The following is a 25,771-nucleotide window of genomic DNA, read 5'->3' on the forward strand; positions in this document are numbered from 1 at the left end:
CTGGCCTGCTCTAACCACTGGGCTAAAAGTATAAGGGGATTGGCCCCACCATCACCTGCACCTCCTCTGTGTGGAACGAGGCAGGTGCCTAACTCGTTTCCGCAAGGAACCCCTTCGGCGCCAAAGTGTTGTCTGTTGGTGAATGGGCATCAGAGACGAGGGTCTATTGCCGAGAGGGGTGGGGCTTAGCACAGAACCCTCCGGTCAGCACCTCCCATGGCTCCCTGCTTTGCAAGCTGGCTGTTGTGGAGCCCATTCTCAGGCGCCATTCTCTCCCCATTCACTGTATACGCAGGGCCGGTGCAAGGAAGTTTCACACCCTAGGCAAAACTTCCACCTTGAGCCCCCCCCCCACTGCCCTGAGGTGCCCCCCCCCACGGTAGCTCCCCCCCTGGGGAGCTGTGTGGCAGCTCCCCACCCCAGCTCACCTCTGCTCCACCTCCTCCCCGAGCACGCCGCCCCTGCTCTAATTCTCCTCCCCTCCCAGGCTTGTGGCACCAAACAGCTGATTGGTGCCGCAAGCCTGGGGGGCAGAAGTGGAGCAGCGATGGCGTGCTCGGGGAGGAGGCGTAGCAGAGGTGAGCTGGGGTGGGGAGCCCTGCGGCAGCTCTCCCCCCGCCCTGAGGCACCCCCGCGGCAGCTACCCACCCCCCTGGCCCGGGGAGCCATGCGGCAGTTCCCCACCCCAGCTCACCTCTGCTCTGCCTCCTCCCCGAGCACGCCGCCCCCACTCTAATTCTCCTCCCCTCCCAGGCTTGCGGCGCCAAACAGCTGATTGGTGCCTATGCTCCTAGGGGGCACCGCTTTTTGGCGCCCCCAAATCTTGGCGCCCTAGGCAACCATCTACTTTGCTTAAATGGTAGCACCGGCCCAGTGTATAAGGATCCAAGGTATGTAACTTGGCCTGGTGGATTGCAAGGTCGTTCCTGGATTTTCTAGGTGCCTAAAAGGTAGGTGGTGTCACGCTCAGCAATTGCAATGCCTAAATCCCTTCATGGATCCCCCTCAAGAGACTAGCCTAAACTGACTCAGGCTTGGTTTTGTAGCCTTTAAATTCGGGAGCAGTAAATCAAGCTCCTCATGAATGGTTTATTGCAGGAGTCGACAACCTTTCAGAAGTGGTGTGCCGAGTCTTCATTCATTCACTCTAATTTAAGGTTTCGCATGCCGGTAATACATTTTAACGTTCTTATAAGGTCTCTTTCTCTAAGTCTATAATATAGAACTAAACTATTATTGTATGTAAAGTAAATAAGGTTTTTAAAATGTTTAAGAAGCTTCATTTAAAATTAAATAAAATGCAGAGCCCCCTGGACTGGTGGCCAGGACCCAGGCTGTCTGAGTGCCACTGAAAATCAGCTCGCGTGCCGCTTTTGGCCCCCGTGCCATAGGTTGCCTACCTCTGGTTTATAACAAGATCGGCTACAAGCATTGTCTGTGTGATGAGAGATCTAAGGTACAAGTTGACCTGAGGTATGACTGGTCTCTTGGGACTGGAAGCAACGTGAATCGCTTGTGATCTTATAGCAAACACCTATCACTGGATGGTAGGATAGACTGGAACACCTAAGGGTACTGTCTGTGAAGGCATGGTAAGACTGTTATAGTGCTTTAGGAGGTCACACTTGTTACTAGGTGAAATCTAATTATAGAACAGACAACCATTTTGGAGTCTCTGCCCTGTTTCTTGACAGTCTGCCCTAAGGTTGGCGCACTCAGTCATGAGCCACTCCAAAAAGCCTTATGAGCTCTTCAAGGCAGGCACTGTCTCTTACTATCCTTTTGGGCGCCTCTAGGTACTAATAATATAAATAGTAATAAATAATGACGAGGGAGACTTCTGAATCAACACGAAAGGAACGTTCTCCTGAGAGTGCTCCCAACTCATTTCATAGTATCTGCATATTCTGTGAGTGTGTCAGGTTTTATAATCTCAAACAGATCTACAAGTAGAACCAATTTTTAAAATTCAAATTCTAAACTTGTTTTCAGGCTGCAAATGCTCAGTGCCTGTGTGTACCCATAATACATCGACTTGCATATTCTTCTATCCCCTTTCTAGCTTAGATGTACTTCAAGCTATTTGTTTCTTCAGTCAGATACACTTTAGGGGGTTTTTGGTATGAACTGACTTGTATCCACACAGCTCTTCTTTTGACTTATCTGGTATCTTATCCTGGTTTAATTCATCCAGTTTGGAAGCAACAAAACTCTATTTTTGAATGAGTTATGCCGTATGTGGCATCCTTCTTTTGGATTAACTGTGCCACTTTCACACTCCTCCTACTGCTATCCCACAGTGCACATTTCATAGATTCCAAGGCCAGAAGGGACCACTGTGATCATCTAGTTTGACCTCCTATAGACCATTGAACTTTCCCAAAATAATTCCACAATAATTTTCCCAAAATGATCACTGCATATCTGTCCTCTCAGTCCTTGTCCTCAAAAGAAACTTGCACAGCATCTTCAAAAGACGAGCTTAAATTCATAACTTTGCTAAACACTAAAAATCATAGTTTTAATAAAGACACTAGATTTATGACTTATTAAAACAATCTGTGACCCGATAACCCCCCCTTTTTTGTCTTATGACTGCAGGGGTGTTTAAAGGGCCACTTCACATTGAATGGTTCCTTAGAATACAGGCTCCGCCCCCACCTGTCCCTACCCCGTCTCCACCCCAGACCCTGCCCCACCCCTTCCCCAAGCCCCCACCCCCATCCTGCCTCTTCCCACCCAGTTCCAACCCTCCTGAGTGCGCCCCATTCCCATTCCTTCCCCCCGCCCCCCCTCAGCGCCTCCTGAACTGGATTTATGATTAATGGATTAGGGTGTGTGTGAGGGTGGAATAGGCAAGAGGGAAGGATTATGGGTCCCCTACTAGTGTGTGCCTGGCACTGGTGCCATTGTAAACCTGATACTGAGCCTTTAATTTTGTTTCTACATACTTGTGCTATTCTTTTGCACTCCTCCTTAGCAATCTGTCCATGTTTTCACTTTCGGTGGGTTTCCTTTTTGATTTTCGGGTCATGAAAGAGCTCCTGATAGAGCCATATTGGTCTGTTCCTTTCCTTTGGTATTGTTTGCAGTTGTGCTTTTAATACTGTCTCTTGGAGAAACTCACAACTCTCCTGAACTCCTTTTTCCCTTATATTTTCTTCCCACGGGACCTTACATAACCAGTTCTCTGAGTTCGTGAAAGTCTGTTTTTGTTTTGAAGTCCATCATTTTTATTATCTGACTGCATGAGGACATAAGGGGGGAAGGGATAGCTAAGTGGTTTGAGTATTGGCCTGCTAAACCCAGGGTTATGAGTTCAATCCTTGAGGGGGCCCACTTAGGGATCTGGGGCAAAATCTGTACTTGGTCCTGCTAGTGAAGGCAGGGGACTGGACTCTGTGACCTTTCACAGTCCCTTCCAGTTCTATGAGATAGGTATATCTCCATATTATAAACCATCCATCCAGGGCTTTGTCAAGCCTGACCTTAAAAACCTCTAAGGATGGAGATTCTACTACTTCCCAAGGTAACCCATTCCAGTGCTTCACCACCCTCCTAGTGAAACAGTGTTTCCCAATATCCAATCTAGACCTCCCCCACTGCAACTTGAAACCATTGCTTCTTGTTCTGTCATCTGCCACCACCGAGAACAGCCAAGCTCCATCCTCTTTGGAACTCCCTTCAAGTAGTTGAAGACTGCTATCAAATCCCCCCCCCCTTCTCTTCTGCAAACTAAATAAGCCCAGTTCCCTGAGCCTCTCCTCGTAAGTCATGTGCCCCAGCCCCCTAATCATTTTCATTGCCCTCTGCTGGACTCTCAAATTTGGCCACATGCCTGTGGGGGTGGGAACTGGACACAATGCTCCAGGTGTGGCCTCACCCGTGCTGAATAGAGGGGATTAATGCACATGGAGAATTAGGCTCTTGAGCGTACGTCTACACTGCAGTTAAACATCTGTGGCAGGCCCATGTCAGCTGGCTCAAGTTTGCAGGGCTAGGGCTGCAAAATTGCAACTTTTTTACAATCATAGAATCTTAGGAGGTCATCTAGTCCAATCCCCTGCTCAAAGCAGGACCTTAGCTGTGGCTTTCCATACTCTTTAAGGAACGTGAAAATGTAACTTTGAATTTGCAGCCAAAATGATTTTTACAGAATCCTGTAATGTTCACTTAAAGGGTTTTTCCTGAAGTGATACATTTAACTCCATCTTTAAAAAAGGTTTGGGAATTTGAGAAAATCTGCAGCTCTTCCATGACCACAGCTCCCTCTGCTGTCAGCTAAGTTACATGCACAAAGCTGTAAAGGTTTCAGAGTAGCAGCCGTGTTAGTCTGTAGCCACAAAAAGAACAGGAGTACTTGGGGCACCTTAGAGACTAACAAATTTGAGCATTACAGAATTCTGTAAAGAATCAAGTCTGCTAGTGAATCTTGTCTTTAAAGGTGTTGCAGTCAGATGTCAACACAAAGATCCCATGAAGGTAGTTAGAAAAGGCCTGATTCAAAGCCTACTGAAGTCAACAGAAAGACTCCCATTAATTGAAGAAGGCTGCGCTAGAGAAATTCAGTGGGCTCTGGATCAGGCACAAAGATGCCACAGAAAAATGGTCTCCATGTTTTCAGGTTAAGCATATTTTAACTATTTATGGAATAGTTTTAAGGCTACCTGTTAAAAGGATCATGACATTGACAGACAGATCAATCACCACAACCCACAATCTTTCTGTCATAAGGGTTTTCTATAGCATCTGTCACCAGACTATCTAATATGTACAAATAATACAACAATGCACCCATGATACTTGGTTTTTGCTCTAGTTTAATCTGTATTTCAAAAACATTTTTATTTTTGAAACAAAACAATGATTTAAAAATAATTGTATTTCAATACACCACAGATATTATGCCCTGTGATAATTATGAGCATCCCCATTCTTCCAATTTTTATTTAATGTTTATTTTCTTTCATTCTGTATAACTTTCCTGCACTGGAGTCAACTACCCAGCATACCCCTACAGATGCCAGATTCGAAAGAGGAAACCCCTTCTCAGTTGTTTAAAAATGGGAAAGGATGCAAGTAAGGTTAAAGATAAAAAAGTTACTCAACCCCACACAATCAGTTTCAAATGAATTCACTGTCCACAGAGATAACCACTGTCCCAGCGAAGACCATACCACAGTTAAAATTACTTTGCTTCTGATCAGAATATTACATGTGTCTTTTAGGGAAAGGGCCATTTTCCTCCAAATCGTGTTCATTTCACTACAATACATGCTGATCATTACTGTGAATTCCATGCACACAAAGTCTTATTATTTGATGCATAAGTAACAAGGAGAGAAGAATTATTTAGAATGATAGGGAGTAATGGTAGAAAATTGAAGAAGGGAAATGTAGGCTAAATATTAGGAAAGACTTCTTGGCCGTGAGATCTATTAGACTCCACAATAGCCTCCCAAAGGAATTGGTAAAAGCACAGTTGCTTCAGACATTTAATAAACTAGACAAAGGACTAGAAAATGCACAGTCATGCTCCAACAAGGGGAAAGGGCTAGATGATGCAATTGGTCTTTTCCACTCAGGGTTAGACTCACTAGAGCCATGAGTTAGCATAAGAGTTACATTAACAGCAGCCCAAAATTACATCAGGATAGAGACATCTGAATCCAAATTGGTTCTTAAGTAACAGAGTGATGAGTATGTAAAGAGCTGATTTGATTGGAGTTCTCATCCATTTAATAAACAGTGGATTTTAAAACAAATGATTTTTAAAATTACAAAAATAGAAGTATTTTCTGTAGTTAATAGGTTAAAATATGCTAAGTATATTAGCTAAATTTTGTTAGACTTCAGTGCATTCATATTACAATATTTTGTTGTAAATGAACATTTGGTGCAATATTTGAATAAATTCAAACAAAAAAAGCAAATGCAAATTTGTGAGGACCCTGGTTTCTGATCAGGGAACACAATACTCAGGCACACATTTTTCTAACTCTGCCTTCCAAAAGCTATTCTAAAGATTAGTTCTTTCTCCTTTTACAAGCCGCCCTCGTATCATCCAAGTATCCTAAAAAAAGAGCAAAGACAGAAGAGCTTATTAAACAAACCAGGACACAATGTTTATTTCTGAAGACAGCAGAAGTTATTTTCTCTACTTACCTACATATTTTAAACAACAACAAAGTACAGCATCAACAAAATTATTGATCTTTCCTTCAAATCCATAGGCTCTGAACACATTAATAAATTATAATGCAACGAATGGTAAAGTCAAACAAAAATATTGAAGATCACCAAAAAGATGAATTCATTTGTGAGATTTATATGAATTGCATGATGCATAAAAGGCAATCAAGAAAGGCAGCAACAGGAAGAGATACATAAACAGCACTACACTGAAATTATTGAACCAAAACCAAAAAGCTGTCACATTTAAAAATAATGTTCCTGGCGAGCATCATCCTTATATTGCAAACGGAGCAGCCAGATGACAGGGAAAAATAAACATTCCTTCTCATTTTCTCGTACACATTATATTATGCCTCCTCAACGCATTTTCAATTCTCCTCCTATCTTCTCTACAATTCAAAAAGCACACTGGATTTCTCAAAGTCCATCTATTGCTGGCAATGAACATTAGGTAGGCATGCAATGCTACTACTTATGCACCACACAAAAAGCAGGGAGAGAACAGATTTAAAACAGAATTCAGTGGACCAATATCAATTGCAAATAGGAACTTTCTCACTTTTCACTTTAGACAATTAAAGAGCGAGGAATGATTGTTTATCATGATTGCTTTGGGATAGCAAAGAGTCACAGTGGTGCCAACTGACAAGATAGCATGGGAGAGGAGTGATGGGCTGAGGCTGAGCACAGAACTGAGCTATTAAGTCAGCTTCGACTGCAGTTCTGACAGCAACTCACTCTTGCCCTGGGCGAGTCATGCAACCTCAGCTTCTGTATGGGAATGGAGGATGCTGCGTGGATTAGTTAGTTCATGCCTGTAAATGCTTTGAAGATTAAAAATAAGTGCTAAGCATTCTTCAGAGGGAGTTTAAAATCTGATTAAAACAGATTTGAAGAATGGTATACTCCTGGGGCAATTCTGCACCAAAAAAATTAAAGTTCTGCAAATTCTGTATATTTAATTTGTCAAAATAATCATAGAATATCAGGGTTGGAAGGGAACTCAGGAGGCCATCCAGTCCAACTGCCTGCTCAAAGCAGGACCAATCCCCAACTAAATCATCCCAGCCAGGGCTTTGTCAAGCCGGGCCTTAAAAACCTCCAAGGAAGGAGATTCCACCACCTCCCTAGGTAACGCATTCCAGTGCTTCACCACCCTCCTAGTGAAACAGTGTTTCCTAATATCCAACCTAGACCTTCCCCACTGCAACTTGAGACCATTGCTCCTTGTTCTGTCATCTGCCACCACTGAGAACAGCCGAGCTCCATCCTCTTTGGAACCCCCCTTCAGGTAGTTGAAAGCAGCGATCAAATCCCCCCTCATTCTTCTCTTCTGGAGACTAAACAATCCAAGTTCCCTCAGCCTCTCTTCATAAGTCATGTGCTCAAGGCATAAGTCATGTGCTCCAGAATGCAATATAATCACAACAGTTTCAATTATGTTGGTAATTTATTTAAACTACAATACAGGAAATAGTCACAATAACTATCCAGTATTTCCTAAACACCTGAAAGTTAAGTTACAAATACTTGGTAACCCATACCCTGCATTCCAGTTATAATCCTGACTGGCTACTTTGGGAAGTGCTGATGTCCTGACATGTTATTGACTGCTTGATGAAGGTTTTATTTGCCTTCAGTCTTTTTTTTTTTTTTTTTTTTTTTAAATGGGTAAGTAAAAGAGATCCTGAGCTGTAACCACTGTGCCACTCTGGCACAGGAAAAAGAGCAAGAAAGCACATAGATCTTCTGAGCTGAGGATTCCCTGACGATGTTTACAACAAGGCTCCTTTACACAACTCTGACAACGTAAATGTTTTAAGGCTCCTTTATATGTGTTTTATGCTCCTGGGGGAATTGACTAAGAATGGGAACAACTAACTAACAATAGGATCATTAACACCTATGTAGGCAGGCTGCTACATTTCTGCTCTTCCTCAGGGGACAGAGCCTGCCTCAAGCCCAAAAGCCCTACCCGTCCATGCCGGGTGCGTGAGAGGGACAGAAAGTGTAGGGGACAATTTCCTGGTGCAAGTGCTGGAGGAACCAACTAGGGGCAAAGCTTTTCTTGACCTGCTGCTCACAAACAGGGAAGAACTAGTAGGGGAAGCAAAAGTGGATGGGAACCTGGGAGGCAGTGACCATGAGATGGTCGAGTTCAGGATCCTGACACAAGGAAGAAAGGAGAGCAGCAGAATACGGACCCTGGACTTCAGAAAAGCAGACTTTGACTCCCTCAGGGAACAGATGGGCAGGATCCCCTGGGAGAATAACATGAAGGGCAAAGGGGTCCAGGAGAGCTGGCTGTATTTTAAAGAATCCTTATTGAGGTTGCAGGAACAAACCATCCCGATGTGTAGAAAGAATAGTAAATATGGCAGGCGACCAGCTTGGCTAAACAGTGAAATCCTTGCTGATCTTAAACGCAAAAAAGAGGCTTATAAGGAGTGGAAGATTGGACAAATGACCAGGGAGGAGTATAAAAATATTGCTCAGGCGTGCAGGAGTGAAATCAGGAAGGCCAAATCACACTTGGAGTTGCAGTTAGCAAGAGATGTTAAGAGTAACAAGAAGGGTTTCTTCAGGTATGTTAGCAACAAGAAGAAAATCAAGGAAAGTGTGGGCCCCTTACTGAATGAAGGAGGCAACCTAGTGACCGAGGATGTGGAAAAAGCTAATGTACTCAATGATTTTTTTGCCTCTGTCTTCACGCACAAGGTCAGCTCCCAGATTGCTGCACTGGGCAGTACAGCATGGGGAGAAGGTGACCAACCCTCTGTGGAGAAAGAAGTGGTTCGGGACTATTTAGAAAAACTGGACGTGCACAAGTCCATGGGGCCGGATGCGCTGCATCCGAGGGTGCTAAAGGAGTTGGCGGGTGAGATTGCAGAGCCATTAGCCATTATTTTTGAAAACTCATGGCGATCGGGGGAGGTCCCAGATGACTGGAAAAAGGCTAATGTAGTGCCCATCTTTAAAAAAGGGAAGAAGGAGGATCCGGGGAACTACAGGCCAGTCAGCCTCACCTCAGTCCCTGGAAAAATCATGGAGCAGGTCCTCAAGGAATCAATTATGAAACATTTAGAGGAGAGGAAAGTGATCAGGAACAGTCAGCATGGATTCACGAAGGGGAAGTCGTGCCTGACTAACCTAATTGCCTTCTATGATGAGATAACTGGCTCTGTGGATGAGGGGAAAGCAGTGGATGTGTTATTTCTTGACTTTAGCAAAGCTTTTGATACTGTCTCCCACAGTATTCTTGCCACCAAGTTAAAGAAGTATGGGCTGGATGAATGGACTCTAAGGTGGATAGAAAGCTGGCTAGATCGTCGGGCTCAACGGGTAGTGATCAATGGCTCCATGTCTAGTTGGCAGCCGGTTTCAAGTGGAGTGCCCCAAGGGTCGGTCCTGGGGCCGGTTTTGTTTAATATCTTTATTAATGATCTGGAGGATGGTGTGGACTGCACTCTCAGCAAGTTTGCAGATGACACTAAACTAGGAGGCGTGGTAGATACACTAGAGGGTAGGGATCGGATACAGAGGGACCTAGACAAATTAGAGGATTGGGCAGAAAAAAACCTGATGAGGTTCAACAAGGACAAGTGCAGAGTCCTGCACTTAGGACGGAAGAATCCCATGCACTGCTACAGACTAGGGACCGAATGGCTAGGTAGCAGTTCTGCTGAAAAGGACCTAGGGGTCACAGTGGACGAGAAGCTGGATATGAGTCAACAGTGTGCTCTTGTTGCCAAGAAGGCTAACGGCATTTTGGGCTGTATAAGTAGGGGCATTGCCAGCAGATCGAGGAACGTGATCGTTCCCCTTTATTCGACATTGGTGAGGCCTCATCTGGAATACTGTGTCCAGTTTTGGGCCCCACACTACAAGAAGGATGTGGAAAAATTGGAAAGAGTCCAGCGGAGGGCAACAAAAATGATTAGGGGTCTGGAGCACATGACTTATGAGGAGAGGCTGAGAGAACTGGGATTGTTTAGTCTCCAGAAGAGAAGAATGAGGGGGGATTTGATAGCAGCCTTCAACTACCTGAAGGGGGGTTCCAAAGAGGATGGAGCTCGGCTGTTCTCAGTGGTGGCAGATGACAGAACAAGGAGCAATGGTCTCAAGTTGCAGTGGGGGAGGTCCAGGTTGGATATCAGGAAAAACTATTTCACTAGGAGGGTGGTGAAACACTGGAATGCGTTACCTAGGGAGGTGGTGGAGTCTCCTTCCTTGGAGGTTTTTAAGGCCCGGCTTGACAAAGCCCTGGCTGGGATGATTTAGCTGGGAATTGGTCCTGCTTTGAGCAGGGGGTTGGACTAGATGACCTCTTGAGGTCCCTTCCAACTCTGATATTCTATGATTCTATGATTCTATCCCCACTCCCTGTTACACCTCTCCCAGCTGCTCCAGGCACTCCAACAGATGTGCCCGGGTTGCCGAGGAAGTGGCGCATGTCACCCACAGATTTTGTTGCTTCCCCATTTTTCTGGGGGAGAAGCAAAGAAATCTGCGGATCATCTGAATTCTGTGCCTGCGCAGTGGCGCAGAATTGCCCCAGGAGTAATGGTGAAATGCACAGAACTAATTTAGCTGTAAAGGGTTATCAATGTAATCAAGCAAACTATAGAAACTGCTCATTTAAACAAGCAACTGTTCCTACATTAAACACTCAAAATATCAGTGTATAACTAGTAATGCAGGAGTCAAAGGCAAAGCAGACTTATGCTTTGCAGATAAATATACTTCAAAATCTGTCCCTAGATATTTAGGGGCCTAAAGATGCAGAAAGGCACCTAGTGAGATTTTCAAAAGCACCTTGTTGCCTAACTCCCATTGATTTCCAACAGGAGTTAGCTGCTTTTGAAAAGTCCACTAGGTGCCTAAATATATATATTTTTTTAATCTAACCCCCAGATACTATATTGATTGGTGGTTTAGAAATGCAGCAGATCTGAGTTTGGAAGATTACGTGGCACCCAAACAATAGTTGGATTTAACCCACTCCAGTTGTCACCCCACTGTAGAAACCAGATTTTTGTGCTGTGGATTTGAGAAGAACTTGCTGCATTCATTATTTTTGGAATGGATCAGAGCACAAAGGAATGCCTCCCATGCATCCACTCCCTCAAAATACCCCAAGTTTAAGTGATTGCTACTGGATTATATTAAAATGAGTCAATGTTTGCCATCAGATATATGGAATAAGTACTGATTTCAAACAGGAGTCGCACCCATTACTTAAAGACAGAATTTGCCCTAATCCTATAGCCATGCACTAATCTTATTATTGTTCTGAACATAGTAGCATTCAGCCTATTGCTAACAAGTACAAGAAAATTGCATCTGCAAATTAGGAGGGCAAGTACCTTCTAGCTGCTAATGTCCATTCTGTGCAGTCCACATGTAAACGGAGAAGAGCTTTTTAAATTTATTTTTAGATATTCACCCACACGGTCAACCTTAGAAGGAGGAGTGTTGCTAGCAATAGGAAATCTGTATCCACGCTGCCATATACTGGGTCACCTCATTAGCACGATCCCTATCATTTCCCAAGGTAGCTCTGCCATTCCACACAAAACAGTTAAACCAGTTAGAGAGAGGTGCTTTAATAAAAGGTGTGATGAACAACAACTAAATCTGCCAGCCACCATAACAACTGTCTTCCAAAGGAAATCAAGATTTTTTTTCCCCCCTCAGATAAGTATCTGCTTAGACCCAGGATCAGTCCTGCATAAACCCACAGTGTTATATATGATTGGATGGGTTGTTGCAATTAAAACTATTGCTTATGAATGTAATTATAAAAAGCACAAGCAGTAAAGAGATACTTTTAGAAGTAAAATGTAACTAACCCTTTGCTGTGTAAATAGGGTTAGTGTGTAATATACTGTTGTTGCAGGACACTTTTAAGCTTACCTTCAGAGTGATAGACGTGCTCACACCATGTTTTCTTTGTGCAATTTCTACAACTTCTTTCTCAATGTTTTCTTGACTTGTGCCCTTGACTTCAATATAGTGGCAATCTGCACTAGCATAGTGACAAGATATCGCCTGCGTGAAGAAAGTCAGGAGTAAAATCATGATACAGCTCTTAAGTCAAGAATTGTTGATCAGTGACCTGTATTAACACCCTACTATCTTAAATGCAAATATCACCCTTGTAACCAAATTTGAGTATTTTCTCTCTCTCTCATGCTTTTGGAAATGTTCACTTGGAAAAAAAAATCTTGCTAGAGATTCACACAGAAAACTTGCACAATAACGTAAGCTTAATGAATCACTTTCTCCATCTTCTCCTCACCGCACGCACCCATTTTGTGATATCGCACATGATAAAGACATGTCTAGGACTTCTCTGAAAGGGTAAGTAGAAGGAAAGTTGGACTGGGAGAGGGGGGAAGAAAAAAAAAAAAAAAAAAAAAAAAAAAAGACATTCATCAACAAGGAAAACACAAAGCGCACTGGTAAAGTGAACTGCTTTTTTCCCACATAGTTACGCAATCTTGTGTGTTGATCTCATCAGATCTCAACCTTAAACAGAATTGGGTGGGTACTTGGATAAGAGACCTCCAAGGAAAACCCAAGTTGCTATGCTGCTGATGGAATTGGAGTAGTGATAGTTTTATGCTTTGTGTAAGCTCAGATGTTTGTCTCTCTCACCAACAGAAGTTGGTTCAATAAAAGATACTGCTTCACTCACCATCTCTCTTTTTTATTATAGGATCAACACAGCTATAACATTGCATATTACTCTTCCTTCTTATTTAGCTCTGTAGGAGGCTAATGGAAGGTGTTAAATAAGAACCCTCATAACACTCTAGGTTTTTATAAAAACAATTTATAACTTTTGCTCCATTTTACTAATAATGAAGTCAATGGGCCAGATTCTCAGCTAGTGTACATCAGCACAATCCCACTGTCTTCAGTATAGCTATGCTGATGTATACAAGACGAGAATCTAGTACAAGGAGATTACTACTACCAAGTCAAGCAGTGAGAGATGCAGGATCAGGCCCTTCTTCCTAATTCTTTGTCTGATTCTACTCTCAGTTAGGCCTGGTCTACTCTACAGGGGTAAGTCGACCTCAGCTTAACGTAGCTGGAATGAGAAGAGCAAGGTGAATACTGGAGTTGACGGGAGAACGATCTGTGGTCAATATAGTGGGTCTTTACTAGACCCATTAAATCAACGCCCGGTGCATGGATCGCCACAGCATTGATCCCTGGTAAGTGTAGACATGCCCTTAGAGTGGAGTGCAGTGTAACTCCATTTACTTTTTCAGTAAAGTGCTATGCAGGTATGCATATATACAGGTAATTCATAATTAAATTATGCTGTTAATAATCAGATTGCAGTGGCCTGAGAAGAGAATGACAAAAATTTCTTTCACAGCTGGTCAGGGCGGAGGAAGAAATCTTGTGCAGAAGCAAACAAGAAGAATCCAAAACTGTCCACCAACATGTTTTTTAAGGTCCCGATTAAGTAATGCACATGTTTAATCACTTCCCTGAGTCAGAGCTGCAACGGACACCTACCAAGAAATGTAACTCAGGGTTACATAATTTTTCCAAAACTAATTATCCAAGGTTATCATTACAGCAAAATTACACCAGATATCTATAAAACTAAAACAAAAAATAAGATTACAAAAATCTATTCATATGCAAGAGACTATAAAATGTCTGTAAATTTGGAGGGGGGCTTAGGGTTATGCAACCTGTTTTAAAACAGGTCCAATGGCTGTAACTTGAAATGGTTTCCTACCTTCCGGAAGCCTTGAGTTCTGTTCATTCCAGAGCCATGAATCAACAAGGGATGGAAGAATACTGTGTCTCCCTTCTCCATAACAAGGTGAACCCTGGGAAGGTTTTTGTTGTAATCACGCACCCCATGGTACATCTTGTTAACGCCACCCTAAAAACACAGAGAGTTTGCATCATGGGATAATTATTAAAACTACTATGTCTTAATGTGGACAAAAATCTGCACTGTTCAGCTTTCGTTCAGATAAGAATCCAAAGTATGCAATATACTTGCTTAAGAGTCTGCCTATTAGTCTTGGAATCTTCTCACCCCTAAAAGCCCAAACCTAGCTCAGCTGCTAAGGGTATGTCTGCACTGCATTTCAAAACCCATGGCGGGCCCATGCCAGCTGACTTGGGCCCAAGGGGCTCGGCTTAACGGGCTGTTTAGATCCCAATATCCTAATCTGAATTCCTTGATAAGAAACAAGATTCTAGTCTTACATGACATTCGCATTCCACTTTCTTCATTTGCTTTCTTTTGACCTATAAAGCTTACTAGTCCCTCTGAAATGTTCACTTCAGACAACTATATTTGATGCCATATTGTTTGTTTTCTGCTTTAAAAGGACAGATTGGAATGAGCAGTCAGTGTGATGGAAAAGGCTTGTTACTTATAACTGAAAGCTTCCCGGACTGACGGACACACACACAGTCTCAATGCACCAGGTCATTCAGAGTTCCTGACCCACCACAGAGAACTCTGGTGCATTTATGTTCAAGCTTCCGAAAAGGGCATTGATCCAGAAATGAATGATGTCCAGTACCATAGTCTTGCACTTGGGTAAGGACACTGCTGTTAAGGGAGCACTCTTCCAGATTTCAAAGGCTATGACTTTTGTTTGAATAAAAGCCATGAAAAATTCCAGCAAAAGGATATTGTGTGTAACAAAAAAATTCTGCTAAAGTTCAGATGGTCTTTTTTTATTTATACTAAATGAGAAAACAACTTTTTGCTTTGAGAAAATGTTCTGTTCAAGAACATTACTCAGATAAGAAAAAAAAGCTTAATTTTCAAAAACTTCAGCTTGTACATCACCCTAATGAGGGATGCACACTTTGCTAAGATATAAAAATAGGACATGCATATGAAATGGATGTTTGGTGCTCCCAATTGCCTTAGGAAGATAAACAGGTACTTACAGAGCCTTTTAGGCTCTAGATTCTTTTGTATATGCTAGACAAGGTGGGTGAGGTAATATATTTTATTGGATCAACTTCTGTTGGAGAGAGACAAGCTTTTGAGCTTACACAGAGCAGTGTAAGCTCAAAAGCTTGTCTCTCTTCAACAGAAGTTGATCCAATAAAATATATTACCTCACCCACCTTCTCTCTCTAATATCCTGGGACCAACACAGTTACAACACTGCATCCATATCTGCTAAAAAGCTTGACAGAGGTTAATGGTCTGTCAAGACGTCGTGACAGTGGAATGCTGGGGAGAATATCCTCAACCCTCCAGAGGTAGCTGCATAACCCATATGTGGCCAAACTCCTCTCCACCCCCAGGGACAGAATCTCTGACACGAACACATCTAAATGCCATGAATCAACATCAGGGAGCCACTAAGCAATCACAATGCCTTCTCAATATTTGCATATGGGTGGGCTCCTTCCACTGCCTTACTGTTTCCTGGAATGACCTTGGATAGGTCAGCCTAGTGAACAGCTGGCTTGTGCAGCTGTCTACAGTGCATGTGAAGCACACTATTACAATCATTATTACTCTGATTGCAGAAGCACCAACCACAAGCAAGGAACTTTCCAGTTACAGAGGAAGTCAGTCCCTGCCCCAATAAGCATATGCTGTCACAAGGTTAGATGTGGAAGAACTTCAGAAACATGAAAAGTTTTGACCAAGGAAAAAGAGAATATTCATAATTGCCTTGTAAAACTTGACTAACTTTCACCAACTCTGTTGTGAACCAAAAAACAAATCCCCTTGCCTCCGCCAACTCCAAAATGCAGACCACATTAATCCCACATGCAGATCTACCTCCCAATCAGGGTAATCATGTGGCTTCAGGGAACCCTTGTGTGTTCCTGGCAAAACAACCAGGCAGCCATTGCTGCGATCTATCGGCTCCATGGCAGTCCAGGCACACACAATGAGATCTGCAGGCCGGAATGGAAAGTAGTGCAAATCCTGATGCATGGGATGACGAGAGCTCTTCTTGCCTGGAATAAAAGAGAAGAGTTTGAATCAGAAAAAAGATTCAATTGCTTTAAACTAAACAAAGATTTCTCACTGTTCAATTCCACTGAGGGGACAGGGCATGCTGCAAGAATTAGTCTTGCTCTGCATTTGATCAAAAGAACAGCTGTGTTCGGGGGCATCAGAACAAACACTGAAATCCATTGTATTTCCAACAGGTTACTTCTGCCTTTGCTGCTCATTAATTTTATTAACTTTTTTTAAATTGTAGTTTGTGCTGTTGAAATAACATTCCACACGGACCAAGGCTATCAACCATTTCCTACTATGTTTCTAAACTCGTTTTGTAGCCCTTCTGTATTTTGTAACTAGGGTGAGAGGGTTGATGGTATGCATGAACTAAGTACTTTAATCAGTATCTGCTGAAAATACAAAGCAAGATCATTGTGAATAATAAAAGTAGCATATATCTGAATATTATGAACCCATAATAGCGTATCCAGAATAAAAGTCTCTTTAGAAACCATTACTTCATCTAAGTACTACAAACCTCACTAGCTCATACATTTTAATGCCAAGATTTTCAAAAACAGGAGCCAGAAGTTAGGCTTCTAAATCCATATTTTGGCACTTAAATAAATGTCCAGATTTTCAAAAGTTCAGAGCACTCAGCAGCTGACACTGAGGTCAGTATCTACAGGTCTAAACTAAATTTGACATATCTAAACTCTCAGTCCACAGAGAGTTTATGTCGTATAGATGAAGGACACTTCCTCTATTCTGTTCTATTGAGGTCAATGAGAGCTGCTGAGTACTCAATGCTGTTGAAAGCCAGGCTGCTAAGGGCTACATCCTAAAAACAGAGCCATGCATTCACTACATGAGACTAGTGACATGTTTAAAGTTAGGCTCTGGTTCAGCAATGTACACATGCCTAACAGCCAGAAAGTGAAACAGACTACTTTATTTTAATTGTCAAAATTAATGTTATTCAATTTTCAAAATTCTTTTGGTTTGAATAAAATAGGGTAACATTTTAAATGTCTTAGAAATTTTTGTTTGTTTTTTGTGTTTTAAAAACTACATCATGTCCCCTTATACAAAATAAAAGTCCTTATTCTTCCTCACACAAGTGCCCCTTACCAGAATCTGGAGGTTTATTTATCAACATCGTGTGCATGGCCATGATGTTTGGCCCTGTGAAGCACTCAACGTATTTTAGGATCTAAGGTGAAGAACATATATTAGGAAAAAAGTTAGATGTTTATACTGCAATATATATTACAGTCAAACCAAAACCGATCACCACATCATGTAGGCCAAGTATACACTACAAACTTTTTCCTGAATAACTATGTTGGTCAGGGGTACGATGAAGTGTGCTTTATGACCGACACAGCTGTGCTAGGCAAAAGCCTCTAGTGTAGACACAGTTATTCAAGCACAAATACACTTTTGCGGTTATAGCTTACTTTGCTCAGCTGGGGGGTGAGGCGAGAGAAGAGTGTTGGAATAAGATATGTAAAAGCACAGTTTTGCCATTATAAATTGCATTCACTCTAGGAGCACTTTGCGAAGTCTGGTATACCAGTATAGCTATATCAGCAAAGCACTCTTTAGTGTAGACTTAGCTGCAGTGTCTGCTGCTATGAAAGTGGCTAAGAAAAAGTGAACTCACATATACTTATACCTGGCTAGAGCAATGACAGAAGAACTACACCACTCTGTGTATTAATCTGTGCTTTTCTAAATTAGTCTGCAAGATAAGTGTCCTTCAAAAGCAACATGATCTGGTTTTAGTTTGCTATGTGCAATACAATCTGAGTACAAAGAGGATTTATACAGCAACTGCACTTCAAGTAGACTTATTTCTTTTCCAAAAATCACTTCCATACGCCATCATCCATTGCCATACATGTGGAAGAGGAATGGGAGGAATAGTAAAAAACATTCCTATTGAGCATTAACATAAGCTTTCTAAACTGTTCAGAGCCTTAAGTTAAGCTGCATCTAAATATCTAAACATGAAAATTCAGTTGGTTATTCTGAGAACTCACACAGATTCCTCTTGTTGTTTTAAGAAAAATTATAGGAAGTGATTTCAGTTACTTTTCATGGGCATATACTTAAAACAAACGTACACCAGGATTTTCCCTTTTTACCTGAGGCATAGTACAATATCTGAAGAGCTCTTCATCTTCCTGAAAATCCTGTATTTTAGTAACTGCTTTTTGATCTGGTACAAACTCTGATTTAGCAATGGCCACATCCCTCATTATGATTAAGCCAGGCACTTGTACCTCCTTTTTACAGATCTTTGCAAATTCATTTCTAGGAAAAAAAAAAAAAAAAAAAAAAAGAAGTTAGACATTTCGACACACATTCTATCATTTTATTAAACCAAAACATTTTGTTTAAACGAAGGAATAAGTTATTTGTTAATAAAATGCTTCCATTTTAGGAGAACCCAAGCTCATGCTGTTTCAAAAAGCCTCACAGCATTACTAAATATCAATATGATTGTGTCTAGCGAAACAGCTGTTCTGTACCTGAAACGCTCAATGTCTTCACCAGAAACTAGGTTTTTAACGAGCAGGTAACCATTTTCATCATAAAACTGTCTCTGCTCTGGAGTTAAAAGGTTATTGTCCAGGGTGTAACTACAAACAAACAAGAGAAATTAGAAGGCTCAACAAAAAGCAATCTGATAAGAATTTTCTCAGCAGTGACCTGAAAGGAAGAGTACGAAGTTAACAGAATTTATTTAATTTTCTTCTGTCAAAAATTATCTGCAGACACTCAGTAGTTAATGCGGATTAGAACAAGCCTCAAAAGACATAATCAAAACAAACAAACAAACAAAAAAAAGAAAACCAAACACACACACTGGTCTTACAATCTGCTCTGTGAACATCAAATAGTCAGAAAAAAGAATTTAAAAATAGAGAAAATTATTCTCTCAACATGAAGTTTTTATCTCCAGTAGAAAAAATAATTAATACAGTATTTTTTACTATGAGTTAATATTTGTATACAACTCCAGAGAGTGTATGACAGTTTATATAGAATACACAGAAATGGCCCAGCCCTCAGAAATTTGCAGTTTTGGGTGGAACAACATGACTAGATGTAGGGTAAGATGCACACCATATGCCAGGAGGAGACATGTAGATGAAATAAGCTCTTTCACAAGATACACCTGTACTTTAATCCTGTTGAGTATATCCAATGCATTACATGATTATTCATCACAACTGTTTTTCCTATTTGTAAATTTTGAGGCAAAAAATATACCTTGTCAAAAAGAGGGAGTGGAAAGGTGGTGTCTGATCTTCAATATTTACACTCATAGAAGCAGTACTTATGTAAACAGACCCTTGAAGTCAAACTATTCACATTTTCAAGATCAAGTTCTAAGTTACTTTATTAAGCAGCTCAGAGAGTGTCCTTGCAAGTTTGAAACTATATGAGGACTTCTAATCAACATGTACTCTATAATTTGCAAGACAAGATATGGAAATAAGAATAAAGATTATATACAGATGAGAAATTAATCTTCAAATTTAATAGTAGAAAGATAGTAAAATGTCACTTACTGAAACTCCAATTGGTGTTTAAAAGAAGCAATTTGTGCTGAAGTAGGAAATGTTGTCTAGAGTATAAATTAAGGCAAATAATAGAGCACAATAACTTGAGTATCAGATCTGAAGTTGGTTTGGAATTCCAGAATCTGATACTTTGTTGTAATCCAGGTTAAATAATTAAAAATGTATTTTGCTTTGGATTGTTGTCCATTTTTCCCCCTAGAATCCACTCCCCCTTCCCGCTTCTTCTTACTTTGCTGCAAGACTGTCTACTCAAAATAAAGAATACCAAGGACCTGATCCTGCATATGCTAAAGTCAATGCAAAACTCCCAGTAGGAGCCAGATCAGCCTCTTAGAGCCCCATCCTGAGATGCTGAGCATTCTCAGCTCCCACTGACTTAAATGAGATGAGGGGGTCTTAGCACTCCACATGACAGGGCCCTCTAGGAGCACCCAATGAAGATTAATTAAGGTGAAGTAAATTTGTGATATTTTAACAACTTTAGCTTTAATTAGTTAAGATAATACTTTGTGATGTATAATTTAATCTGTAAAATGATTAAGTCTCACATACTACCGAATGAGATTCTACAACAGCCTCATTTCTGCTTACCAGACCACTGCTGAGAGATAGATCGTTATATTTTTGTGCATATTAGTGAAGTATGGATTTGGGAAGTTCTGCTGTACCTGGATTAGGTTTTTAATGCCTCAGGGAGCCATGTATGTGCTCAAAATTATTTATCATGATGGTGCAACTATCTATGAACTGAAATACCAAGAGAAGACCAAATCTTGGGTAATTTCAACCCTATTACAGGCTTGTCAAAGCCACGCAAAGACTAATGCAAATAACCCCCAAACCATACTAATTCTAGACCCTGCACATACACTTCACAAATACAAAACCAAATAGAACAGAACATAAAGAAGCTACAAATAAATGGTATGTTCATCTTTAATTTGAACAATAGGATCAGGTACATAATACCTTTTTCTCCCCACTTCCCTTCAGGAATATTTTATTCATGGAAAACACATATGTTAAACTGAACAAACAAATAGCCAACACTACAGACGCCAATATTTTTGTTTTAATATTTGATGATTGACACCTTCATAAAACCTTCTCATTCATAGTTCCCCAAGGGCTCTTCACTGACAGCAACTTCATTTAGGTTGCCTAACACTTCCCATTGTTATAAAAAATCCTTGAAGCTTTGTTTTAGCAGCTTTAACACCTCCATTGTGTGAAGCGGGATTTTGAAATCTGCCAGGGGTAAAGCTCCTGTAGGGACAAAGAGAAGCACCTCTCCTGAAATTCCATTCAGATTAAGCAAAATTATGAACTGTTAAAAATCATCATTTCCCTTTTCTTGTGGAAGGGATTCAGGAAAATGCTGGAAGCATGTCAAAATAATAACTGAACACAAACAGTCTACAGTCCTGGGCCCACGCGATCACCAAAAGAGCAGCACATGCCTTACTTGGAGCAGGGGATGACATAGGCCAGGCTGTCCCTCCCCCACAATCACATTCTCCAGACCAAGCACAAGGCATAAGCATCCGATCCTTCCCTTCACGGGCACCTCATGGGGCAGTTCAACCAACTCCTAGCAAGTGGGTACAGGGCTGGGCTCCCCCTAGTAACCATCCCGAATGGTGGATATGGCCCCAGCAGCCCATACCTCAGAGCACCACATAAGGCAGGAGCCTCCCACGTCCTAGGATGGGAAGTCAGGTGAGGAGAAAGAGTGAGACCAAGTACGTCTGCAGTCCATCTCCCCTTTAAGATAATGGTCTTGTCCCGTTTCTAGATCTACAGGACTAACAAGTGATAGAATTCTATGGCACAGTGCTGACAGTTCAGGCCTCAAACGCTGCTAATAATGCATGATGAGGTTTGGGTTTTTTTTTGGGGGGGAAGGGGGTGCACAGTGGCACGGGAGTTCCAGTTGGACATAAGAATTTATTTTTACTTTTCTTTCTTTAATAAAAAACACCAATGAAATTAGACAAAAAAAGCCTGCATTTGAAGAAAGTTATCTTGGTTGCAGAGCTAAGCAATCATAAGTTAAGAAAGGCCAAATTTATGGTTCCCCGTGCAATCTTACTTCTGCTCCCTTATGCAGTTGCATTATGATGCAGTGAATTATACAATTCATTTTTTCCACAGAACCTCTGCCTCAGTCAGTGCAAAGGTTGGACACAACAAAAGGACAGAATTAAAGTTGCATGGGCAGTAGTAAATGGACATTTCCTAAATAAATTTCCTTTTCTGTAGCTTTTTTGTATGTAATATTGTACTCCAGCTTCTTAATTCAGGTGCCCATGAGAAATCTTCTCATGGATTGTCTCTGTCCTTGAAAACCTCACTCTGGACACCAACAGGAAAAGTTCAAGGATCACAGTTTGAGAACCACTGTACTATATAAAACCATTTAGGCACACAGAATGTAACGTTTAGTGAGAATTTATCCAGGACACTGGAGTTTGCCTCTCTACGATGGAGAAAAAAAATGAAGTGGGATTAATTTTAAATAAACACAGCTGGACAGGACCTGAGTTTTACACTTTGGGCGTGGGGACTCAGCATTTGCTCAGAAAAAGCTCAGAGGGAAAAGTGTCACCTTCTAAATCACTAACACGACTTTATGCAGCACCTGCATTTTTCATAGTTGTCTCTGATCCAAGTGCTGACAAGACCAGCTTTGCTTAGTTTATAAAATTTGGCAAGATCAGAGCCTGAAGTGATTTGGCACCATGAGTATAAATTAAAGGATTATTATACAAAAAAAGAAATGTGTACATCTGCATGTCCACTAATACCAGCTCAGAGTTAGGTTAGATGGTCTCAAGGCTGCCTGAATCTTTCATAACCCTGGAGATGTTCTTGAAGGGAATAACAAAAAAGAGAATAACATTTTCTACAATGAGAAGCAACTTTTTAACCATGTTCAAATCCTCCACAGAAGTTTAAGATGGAAAAGAATTGTAGGAACAGCTAGTCCCATCCTATTTATTTTCATTAGCCTCGACTTCCCCCACCTGTTCATTTATCTCATGCTGGGTCATATCTTTTAGATTCTAAACTCTCTGGGGCAGACTGTCATTTATTATATTTCTGTACAATGCCCAGCATACTAGGACTCAAACTTGGTTGAGTCCTCTAGGTGCCACTAAACTATGTTAAAAATAATAATGGAAAATACCTACAGCATTAGGTCACCCCATCTATACTCAGCAGATGCAAAACTGTTCCCTACAGTTTGTTTGCCTGTCTAGTTTTAGACCGTTCATTGGAAATTTGTTCCTTTCTCACTATCAGAAAGTTTCTTATCCACTTAAAAAGACAATGCACTTAAGAGTGGGCAGCTTACTTAAAGGGGCAGTGTGCATCTCTCTCTCTCCCACACACAAGGTACGCATCTGTCTCTGTTTGCTACGCTATCTCCCCTCCCCTCCATTCCTGCTGCCTTGTAGAATGTGAGGCTACATTAACAACAATGTATTAACCCTTGAGGGCTCAGCCAAGTGCTAGCTCATCATTTAGCACAGGGCTTCTCAAACTGGGGGTCAGGACCCCTCAGGGGGTCATGAGGTTATTACATGGGGGTTGCGAGCTGTCAGCCTCCACCCCAAACCCTGCTTTGCCTCCAGCATTTATAATGGTGTTAAATATATGAAAAAGTGTTTTTAATTTATATGGGGGCGGGGGGCCACACTCAATGGCTTGCTATGTGAAAGGGGTCACCAGTACAAAAATTTAAGAACCATTGATTTAGCAGTAAGGCATTCCCTGGGAAATATCCCACCCTCTAACTTCACCATCTCAACCAAGCTTCACTATCATCATAGCTGTGAACAGTATTAAATTGTTTGTTTAAAACATATACTATGTGTGTGTAAAATTAATAATTTATATATATATATATATATATATATATATATATAAAAAAATAAAATTTTTTGTCTGGTGAAAAACCATTTCCCCAGAACCTAATCCCCTCTATTTACATTAATTCTTATGGAGAAATTGGATTCGCTTAACATTGTTTTGCTTAAAGTCGCATTTTTCAGGAACATAACTACAACATTAAGTGAGGAGTTACTGTATCTGTAGACTTATGACCCTCTCTATCACTATCTCTTCACCAGATTATTACTCAAAAGCATGCTGCTGACCTCCTAACTTTTGCTGTGAATTTAGTTACATATTATAGCCAAACTGCAGCAAAAATGAAGTATTTTACCATCGCTGAGTTACATAACTCTTCCATACCTCAATTTCCATGCTTGTAAAATAGAGATAATAATTAATAGCCTTCATGCAGTCCTTTGAGACACTAGGTTGAAATGTAGCATATACAAAATAAATCACTATAAAAGCTTCCTCTCATCCCATTCTGCTCTATACCTTATGTTTTTCAACCTTCTAAGTTTCCCATTCACCGCCTGTGAACTTATGTTTTAAAGGACCTTTTCAGAAGTATAGAACATACATAACCAATAACCTTTCTGTGTTTGTTTCCACATGCTGAGCCCACATATCTCAGCATGCTCTGAAATTCACTATGAAATTTGAGTACCACAGAATTTAGCCCCCCACAAACTCTTGGAAATATAGGCAAAAGCTTAACATGTACAAGCCTCTTTTCTTTCTCAGATTTGTGTGCACAAACTAGCATATATGTGAGCAAATCAGGTAGCTGTACACAAAAACAGGAACTCTTCTGCATAGCTATCCAATTTCTGTGCAGAAATAGGTGCAGAGCACCTTTGAAAATCTGACCTTTCATGTCCAGCATTTAAAAAACAATTCCAATTCCATTTCAAACCAATTTCAAACAGGAACAGTAAGGCTGTCATGTGCCCCTTAGGAAAGTGTAACAGGTACAAAGGCCAACTAGCAGCTCGAGGGTTGGAGTTTCAGGAAGAAAGCACAGGGAAGCAGGAGGTGGTGCATGAAGAGGGAAACAAACACCCCGCTCCCTGTAAAATGACTCTCTGAAGCAACAAGCAACTGCGGAGAGATGATTGCAGGGGGTAAGGGCAAAGGTACCAGCCTGCGGTGGGTGGTAGAATCACTACTATTTACCCAGCCCCACAGCATCAGCACTGTACACAGAAAGAGACATGACCCCCCCCCCTGCAGTCTAATATAATCACAGGGAGAAACAGTGACAGGTCTGTGTGTCCAGGCAGAAGGTGGGGGGGGGGGGCAGCTCTCGCAGAAGGGTGAAGGCAGCCCGGGCAGAAGGGGGGGAGCACAAACAAGGTGGAAGGCAGCCCAGGCTGAAGAAGGGGTGGGGAGGAAGGACATACACACGGGGAAGGCAATCTAGGGGGGGACGGACGGACAGGAAGGGAGAAGCAGCCCGGGAAGGGGGAGGCAGCCCAGGCAGAAGAGGGGCACAAGGGGGGAGGCAATCGGGGGGGGCGTGACGGGGGAAGCAGCCCAGAGGTCCCCCCCCCGGCCCGGGTTCCGCCCCGACACAGGCGGGGGTGCGGAGTCCATGAGGGGCGAAGGGAGTAACGGGGCAGTCACTGGAGACCGCCTGGGCCAGGCTGCCCCTCCGGCCCCCCACCCCGCAGCCCGGCTCGGGAAGGATACGAGGGCGGCAGCGCCCGTCCGGGGGCAGAGGTGTCGCAGGATCGTGCCCAGCCGGGCTGCGGCCGCGGCATCCTCCATGGCGCCTGAAGCTGGGCAGCTGTCAGGGCCACGAGCCAGGGCTCTGACTGTAACGCCGCGCTGGGCGGGGCGACGCCGGGCCCCGCCCAGACGGGGGCGGGGCCCGGCCCCGCGCCACACCCACCACCGGCTTTCCCCAACAGGGTAGCGTTACGTACCCTCCGAGCCCGGCGGGGGCGATGGCTGCTTCTGCGCATGCGTGCGCGATCTGAGCCTGCTCAGTCAGGTCTGCTGAAGTCGCTGCCCTCAGTCTGCCTGCCCGCCCTTACTTGCCTCCTTGCTCTGGAGCAGGACAGGTCGGTTGCAAGGGTGGGCGGAGTTTGGGCAGAGGCCAGGTTGT

The 25,771-nt window shown here is 42.2% G+C and overlaps 1 protein-coding gene across 1 annotated transcript; it reads right to left on the reverse strand.

Moving 5' to 3' along the window:
• Nucleotides 1-4,802: 4,802 nt before the first annotated feature.
• PHYH (phytanoyl-CoA 2-hydroxylase) lies at nucleotides 4,803-25,498 on the reverse strand. Its single transcript, XM_054016681.1, has 9 exons — nucleotides 25,354-25,498; nucleotides 19,750-19,805; nucleotides 18,703-18,813; nucleotides 18,316-18,484; nucleotides 17,297-17,378; nucleotides 15,995-16,176; nucleotides 13,961-14,110; nucleotides 12,112-12,246; nucleotides 4,803-6,073 (listed from the first exon to the last, which is right to left on the reverse strand). Exons 1-9 carry the CDS (start codon nucleotides 25,429-25,431, stop codon nucleotides 6,020-6,022), a joined length of 1,017 nt encoding a protein of 338 aa, XP_053872656.1. The 5' UTR covers nucleotides 25,432-25,498; the 3' UTR covers nucleotides 4,803-6,019.
• Nucleotides 25,499-25,771: the final 273 nt, after the last annotated feature.

The sequence above is a fragment of the Malaclemys terrapin genome, chromosome 1, assembly GCF_027887155.1.
Source record: "Malaclemys terrapin pileata isolate rMalTer1 chromosome 1, rMalTer1.hap1, whole genome shotgun sequence".
Classification (NCBI taxonomy): domain Eukaryota; kingdom Metazoa; phylum Chordata; order Testudines; family Emydidae; genus Malaclemys; species Malaclemys terrapin.

Coding starts and splice junctions, on each gene's coding strand:
- PHYH (XM_054016681.1), bottom strand. CDS start 25,431: ATGGAGGATGCCGCGGCCGCAGCCCGGCTGGGCACGATCCTGCGACAC. Junction 18,485..18,702: donor GAAGACATTGAGCGTTTCAG/GTACAGAACAGC, acceptor TTTTTTTCCTAG/AAATGAATTTGCAAAGATCT. Junction 14,111..15,994: donor ATGATTACCCTGATTGGGAG/GTAGATCTGCAT, acceptor CTGTGTTTTTAG/GGTGGCGTTAACAAGATGTA.